General features: G+C 35.7%; 1 protein-coding gene across 1 annotated transcript; it reads right to left on the reverse strand.

Moving 5' to 3' along the window:
- Positions 1-260: 260 nt before the first annotated feature.
- On the reverse strand, positions 261-2,341 carry LOC105117746 (pectate lyase-like). Its single transcript, XM_011015501.1, has 4 exons — positions 2,196-2,341; positions 1,449-2,100; positions 727-969; positions 261-479 (listed from the first exon to the last, which is right to left on the reverse strand). Exons 1-4 carry the CDS (start codon positions 2,339-2,341, stop codon positions 261-263), a joined length of 1,260 nt encoding a protein of 419 aa, XP_011013803.1.
- Between the last annotated feature and the right edge of the window lie 5,245 nt (positions 2,342-7,586).

Here is a 7,586-nt window from a genome sequence, read left to right on the forward strand (position 1 = left end):
AAACTGTATCCCACTAATCAATGTCGTAGAAAATTCAATCGATATTCCTAGAGAGAGAAATTTTTGCAATAATTTTTGTAAATTAATCTTCGCCAATAGAGTTACAAAGATATTCGAGTTACTTAACAACAGAAAGCGTTGAAATTGCACTCCTAAATTAAACCCCTATTTCGGAAAACAACTAGCTACGGTTCGGTTTTGAACTCGTTCACCGAGCTAGCTCGCTGTATGTACACATACCAGGTAGTGAGGTGCACATATTAACAAGGTCTACCTCTAACGCAATCGAGAGCACCCGAAAAGCGTGTGAGCCTGCTCACATGTCTTCCAGGCATTGCATTAATCACACCCTGTTTGTTCATTGTCTTGATTGCATTACCAGATTGAACAAAGAAGGCTCCGTTGAGCATCAAATCCCCCTCTGATCTCCAATTCCAGGACTTCCACACACTTTCAACTGCATAGTCCCTCTTGGTCACCTACATAAACGTATATAAAGAATTAAATGTTCAACTTGTGTATTGGACATAATTTAATCTTAATATAGAATTAATGCTATGATCTCTTTTGTTTGCTACCACAAATATCCAGGTTCCGTCCTTGACATAATTAATACTCACTTTTAAGCTAGAATTTCGAAGATTTTAATTAAATTCATCCCAAAACTATATTTTGGTACAGTAATGGCCCTTCATTAGGGTCATTAATTATTAGAAGGAAGTGTACCTCTTTGCATGCTAGATCAGGAGGAGCAATAAACCGGTTACCCTGGCTAATGATAGTAGGATGTTGGCTACCACCAATAGCATACATTTCCCAGTGAGTATAGTCATTGTTTACAACGTGCGCAAACCCCCATCGGACCCTCGGCATTCTTTGCACTAATCCACGACCAAAGTGGTTGAAAGCAACAGTTATTTGCATCACTGAATCGCCAGAATAACCATCGCTTGCACCAAACAACATTACCTGCGCAACGAATTTGTGTATTTGCAAATTACACTTCTCCAAGCTAAATGCAATATACAGCACATTAATAGTCAATATCTCTTTTAATTATTGTTATTTTTGTGCCAAAAATAGGATCCTCCGATCCATAATAAATGGTTATACAATAAGAGGATTAATATTGGTGATTAATAGTTGTTAAAAAATAATCTCAATCTAATAGTTTAAGATATAACTTATATGAGATAATAAGATTTAAACTCATAATCATTTAGTTATTAAAACTTTAATATCATATTAAAAAATTATATCAATTTAATAGCTTAAACTGTTATATGAGATTTCAAAATATAATTTATATTATTTTTTTATTAATAATAAATAAGTATGAAAGTTGAATTATTTGGCTATCATCACAAATGTAATGGATAATCTCACCTTAACTTTTAATTAATTTAATTGGGTTAATTTCATAAAAAGAAAACGAAAATGGATCGTACATCATTATGTTTGGTGAAGTGGCAATTAGATATGGTGATGGCATTGGATCCCATTACGGCATCTATGAGGCCATCTTCGCAATTAGACAAGGAGATATGATCAATCCAAATATCAGTTGAACCAAATATTGAAATCCCATCTCCATCGCTCCGAGAACGAAAGCCATAATGATCCACCGAGTCCCTAATCATCCCACCATTTCCAGCTTTAGCATCATGAATGTGGATCCCATGGATGATCACATTTTTCACAAACTGTAGAGTAATTTGAGCGCCATTGTAAATGTGCACATTAACACCGCGCCCATCAATTGTCTTATTTGATGCCACCATTAGCTCTTCACTTAGCCTAATAACCATATCATGAGCAAATATAATCCAAAGCGGTTTGTCCTGAATCACTCCATAGCGCAGTGTTCCTGGCTTAGGATTCACCATGTCATTGTCTGACGGGTCTGTTACCCGGTAGTATTTTCCATTCTTGCCTCCTATGGTTTTGCGTCCAAACCCTAGAGCACAACCTCCCAGCTTCTTGCGGTTTTTAGCCCAGTTTTTATCACATCTCCAGCATCGGTCGATAGGATTTGTTGCTAGGCATGGCCCTTTGTATTTTCCTAGGTTCCTTCTTGTGCTATTGCCACCTTCCAATGACCTAAATAAAGAACATGTACAATATTTACACTTACAGTCAACATTTTCACAAAGAGACGTTGTTTTCACAATTATTAATGTTTAACATAAACTTACTTGTGCACTTCATCGTTGAAATGTTTAGCGACTTTCTCCGGATTTGGTTCGTAGGCCTCGCGGGAAGCCTCCTTGGCCTCTTCAGCTCGCTTTTTCCAGTACTCGTCGAAATTGGCAATGCCGGCCTTTAGAGTTGAAGTTTGCATGGCTAATGCAAAGAAAACAAACAACATGTAATTTTTAACAGCTCCCATAGCTTTCTCAGCCAATTTCTTCTCTCCTTCAATCTATCTCTCGCAACCCTCTCTTTGCTTCTTTTGTTTTGTTTTTTTGGCCCTTCTTTTTTCGTCTCTGATCTATTGTTGTCGATTATTTCACAAGTTTAGGATTAGGATTGGAACTTAAACGATTAATATTTACAAGGGAGAAGCTAAGGTTTTCTGCTCGGCCCTTTCCGTTTTTAGTGATTTTAAACTTGGTTCTCCTTTGTTTGTATTGTGCGGTATAAGGGTAGAAAATCTAAGGTACTAGTGAGTGGATATCGGAGCCAGATACCCAAATGAAGAAGATAGTAAAATTAGACTCAGTGAGGGAAGGGAGGGGAGCCACTAACTACACCACAACGGTCAACTTCTCTTCTTTCTTTCCATATATTCAAGACAAATTATGTTTTAGAGGGCATTTTTTTTGTCTAAGATAGAAATATCATTGATTAAAGTCATTGAAGAAAGTAAACTCACAAAAATAATTGTTGGAGTCTTCCTAAGATCACATCCTGATTTTCAGAACAAATTTGCTCTCTTCAGGCTGTAATTGTCATTTCATATAGAACCCAATTATATGTACACGTGACTAAACGAAAAATGCAAGCCTCGGAGATCCTAGCCAAGCATACTCTATCATGCAAAATTAAATGAATCTCACTATCATAGAATTCTTTAAAAGCCACAGTATCAAACAAAGCTTTGGCGTCCCTTTCAATTATAAATTTTGGAAAACTTTCCTACAACCCAAGTCGAACAGCCTCCTGCATGGTAGAGCTTCATATGTTTGGGGTTCCAAACAGTTGGAGCAGCAAAAAACTATAGCACAAACAATTCCACAAAGACAGTTCCTTCATACTACCCTAATCTTGCCTCTCAGAGTATATATTGTTTGAAAACGCTTGCACAATTCAATTCAATATCACCGTCATCAGGTTGCTTTCCAACTAGATTGATCCTACGTCACAGAAACCCTACCATTCTTATGCAGTTTATCTTGTTGAATAGTGATGAAGTTACATAAATTATGGGGAATATTCTAGAAGGAATATTTCAAATATTCCTAAAGATCCTTGGAGGTCGTTTGGTAGTATCTTCTATGACCTTCACTTTTAGAATATATCAGCCTCCTCTTGAATGTATATTCCCAGGGATTGTAAATCTTTTCTTAAATGAATACCTGTATAAAGTCCTTTAGAGACCATTGAAGGGTATTGTCAGGGATCCTCTGAAGATTAAGTTCATACGAGGTATTTTGTATGGTAAAAAAATATTAATAAAAATATTAATGAGCTTTTACGAAAATAAAGAACAAGATGGAGAAAAAGATGTAGATGTAAAGAAAGAAGAGAATGAATGTGTTTATGTTTAAGAGCACAAGCTTTTCGAACCCCTTTTCTATGTACTCAAGCTTTTTTTTATATTACCTATCTTAATTGGTTTCATATGATATGTGAGAAGTAGAGATATAATCTCGTAATGGTAGAATAATATTGTCATAACTCAATTCTGGGTTATTAAAAAAATCACATTTTTTTCAAAATAAATATCAAAAAATAATAATAAAGGTTGGCAACATGGAGAAAGTAAGCCGGTAAATTATGCTGCAATTTTTGGAGAAAATTCAAGGCCTAATTGTATCCCATTATGCCTAAGAATGGAGAAAAAACGCAAATTCAAGGTCAAATTAAATGATTATTGGACGAATTTGCATAAAAATTAAGTCCAATGACATAATTAAATTTTTAATAGGCCAATTTGATTTAATCACAGGCCAAATTAAATTTTAATTATGTTTAAGAATTAATTTAGGTCCAATTGAAGGATTTAATTAAGTGTAAAGACTTAATAATACTTTAAATGGGTCAAATTAATTTTATTTGTGGCTTAATTGGTGAAAAATTAAGTTTAAGAGCTTAATTGAGAAGATTGAAATTTTAAGAGACCAAATTTAATTTTTACCAAGTTAATTGTTTGAAATTAGGGGGCCAAATTGCAAGAAAATTAAAGTTTTGAGGTCAATTAGGGGTTAAATTAAAGAAATTGATAGCCAAGGATGTTTCTGTAATAGACGCCAAATTATAGGGGTGAAATTGACAAAAAACCTAGGGTGAAATTGAAGAAATTGAAAAATTTTAGGGTTAATTAAGGGTTCAATTAAAAGCAATTGAAAAAGAAAGGACTGAAATGAATTTTGACCAAAAACATGATTTTGGCACTATTCATCTTCTTCTTTAAATCCTTGAAATAGCTGGTCCGATTATCTACTTTGTAGCTACATTTAATGTACCTAATGTCTACCAAATTTACCAAAACTTATACGAAACTGATCACCAGACATCCTATATGTTTGGGTATGGTCGGCACCGACTCATTGGCAAATAAACGGACGTGGCACCACTCCAAAGAGGCCAACTCATGCAGCCTGCAGTTGTAGATTTGACAATTTGATAGTGCACCATGCTTACTTTGAGCCAATGATTGAGATCCTTTTCATCTGAATCAAGGGCTGAAATTTTTCTCCAGCGTACAGTGCCAAAACTTATATGAAACTGATCACCAGACATCCTATACGTTTGGGTATGGTCGGCACCGACTCATTGGCAAATAAACGGACGTGGCACCACTCCAAAGAGGCCAACTCATGCAGCCTGCAGCTATAGATTTGACAATTTGATAGTGCACCATGCTTACTTTGAGCCAACGATTGAGATCCTTTTCATCTGAATCAAGGGCTGAAATTTTTCTCCAGCGTACAGTGGTGGAGGCAGGGGGGCTGGCAGGGGCCCCGGCCCCTGCAGGGAAAATTTTCCCAGCCCCTCTCTTGGTCCTCATTTAATACATATTTCAATAAAACAAACCTTTCTAAAATGATTCTTTTAATTTGGCCCTCCTCAATTTTTTTTTCTTACTCCGCCCCTGCCAGCGCAGACAAGATTTTCCTCTTCCACCACTTATAAATAGATGAATTTGATGGCCTGAGGGAGGAGAAAATCGGGTCCAAAATAAGCCAAAAAATTAGCCTCTTCCCGGTTTCTGCCACTTTCTCTGTTTTTCTGTTTTTCTTTCTCCCTTCAAAGCTGTAACCACCGGCAGCACACAATCATCGGTCTTCTCACCATCAGCTCCACCACAAAAGCCAACATAACCACCAACCGATCACCAAGAGCCACCGTCAATTTGTCTCTCCTCTCTACCACCCCTCCCATTTTCTTCTTCTTCTTTTGCTTCTTCTACCACCAACCACCACCTCTGCCACATCCTCAACCACTGTCCTCATGTCAACCCCTCACCTTTTCCATTACCAGCAGTTGCCTTAACTCCTCACCAGCTGCAAAGCATACATTGACAGTCCCTCTCTCTCTCTTACATATTTTCTTCTCCTTCTTTCTTCTTTCTCCGCCACCTACAACCACCTCCAACCGCCAGCAACACCACTGCAAGACGTCCTTCGTGTTAGACCAGACCGCGCCCGGTAGCCTTCTCCTCCACCCATCTCCAACTTCTGCAACCATTTGGTTGCATGCAGAACGTGAAAAGTTCACGTTCTACAACACTCTTTGTAATGTATTAATATAATAATATATTATATGTTATTATTATATTAAAAAAATTTCAAAAAACCTTTGAAAAAAATTATTATTTTTCTCGCATATTTTTCTTCCAATTTTTCATAATATCGAGTTGTATATTTACACTGTAAAATACAAATTCGGTATTAAAATACATGGTTTTTTTGGAAATATTTCAAAAAAATCAAAATATTTTCAAAAAAATCTCAAAAACTTTTAAATTAATTTTCTTTTTTTTTAAAAAAATTGTTTTCATACGGCCAAATCCTAAAAATTTTCTAAGTATATTTTTCATTAAAAATGTCACGGGGTGCGCGAGTATTGTCTGGTGACAGCAGAGGCTTTTGTTGTGCCTCCAGATGGGGGGGTATTGTGCAAGGAGAAGACGCATCACTCCCAGTGCACCCTACCCTAGGTAAGCTGCATTGTTGTTTGATTTTTTTTTTAAGTCAGGTTTCTATTTGTTTGTCTTTTTCAAGTCTCAAGGTAGATCTCTCTTCATGAGAGAGTCTCTACCTTATCAGGTTAAATCCTAATCACTATAAGGTCTGAATATTACCATCACATTTATTTACACTTTGTATCTTTAATACTTGAAGGGTGTACTTTATCATGTAATTTTATACCGATAAATATTAAAGTCTACATTTGGATCCTAAGGAGAAAAAGTTTTTTTTGGGAGAAAATCGGTATTTTAATACCGGATTTGTATTTTACAGTGTAAATATACAACCCGATATTATGTAAAATTGATAGAAAAATATTTGATAAAATCATAAATTTTTCAAAAAGACTTTTCAAAAAAAAAATTTGGAATTTTTTCGGAGAAAATCAGTATTTTAATATCGGATTTGTATTTTAGAATGTAAATATATAACCTGATACTATGCAAAATTAATAGAAAATTATTTGATAAAATCACAAATTTTTCAAAAAGACTTTTCAATTGTTTTTTTTTTGGGATTTTTTCAGAGAAAATCAGTATTTAAATACCAAATTTGTATTTTACAATGTAAATATACAACCCGATATTATATAAAATTGATAGAGAAATGTTTGATAAAATCAAAAAAATTTCAAAAAGACTTTTCAATTTTTTTTTAATTTTTTCGGTTTTTTTAATATAATATATTTTTTCAAAAAGACTTTTCAAAAAAATTTTAATTTTTTCGGTTTTTTTAATATAATATATTATTATAATAAATAAAATAAAAAAAGAAAAAAATCTACATGGGCTTGGCTGGGCCAGCTAATCTGGATTAAGCTCAGACATGGCAGTGGTTGGGCCAGTCTCGGGCTGAAGTGGTTGTGCCGGACTCGGCCCGAAACTTTTTATTTATTTCTTTAGGGTCGGGCCAGACCTAGCCCAAAATTTTGGGTTGGGCCAGATACGGCCCGCCCTAGCGTCCACTGTTCATGTGAACAGTAGGACATGAATTATAATTCACGCCGACTATCCACGCAATGGCGTGAAGAAGGCGGGAGAAGGAAGAAGAAGAGAGAAGTTACCTGGCGCGAGGGTGGTCTGACGTGGTGCAAGCGGCGGCAATGGTGGAGAGATGTCGAGGTGGCTGCTGGTAGCGAAGAAGAAGAAAGAAGAAAAATCGCCGAGAAGG

This window comes from Populus euphratica, unplaced genomic scaffold (genome assembly GCF_000495115.2).
Source record: "Populus euphratica unplaced genomic scaffold, PopEup_1.0 scaffold1520.1, whole genome shotgun sequence".
Taxonomy (NCBI): domain Eukaryota; kingdom Viridiplantae; phylum Streptophyta; class Magnoliopsida; order Malpighiales; family Salicaceae; genus Populus; species Populus euphratica.

What these genes read in the sequence shown, in the direction of transcription:
- LOC105117746 (XM_011015501.1), bottom strand. Translation starts at nt 2,341, where the DNA reads ATGCAAACTTCAACTCTAAAGGCCGGCATTGCCAATTTCGACGAGTAC. An exon ending in ACTTCACCAAACATAATGAT is followed by an intron (nt 970 to 1,448) that starts GTACGATCCATT and finishes TTCGTTGCGCAG; the next exon opens with GTAATGTTGTTTGGTGCAAG. An exon ending in CTGATCTAGCATGCAAAGAG is followed by an intron (nt 480 to 726) that starts GTACACTTCCTT and finishes ACGTTTATGTAG; the next exon opens with GTGACCAAGAGGGACTATGC.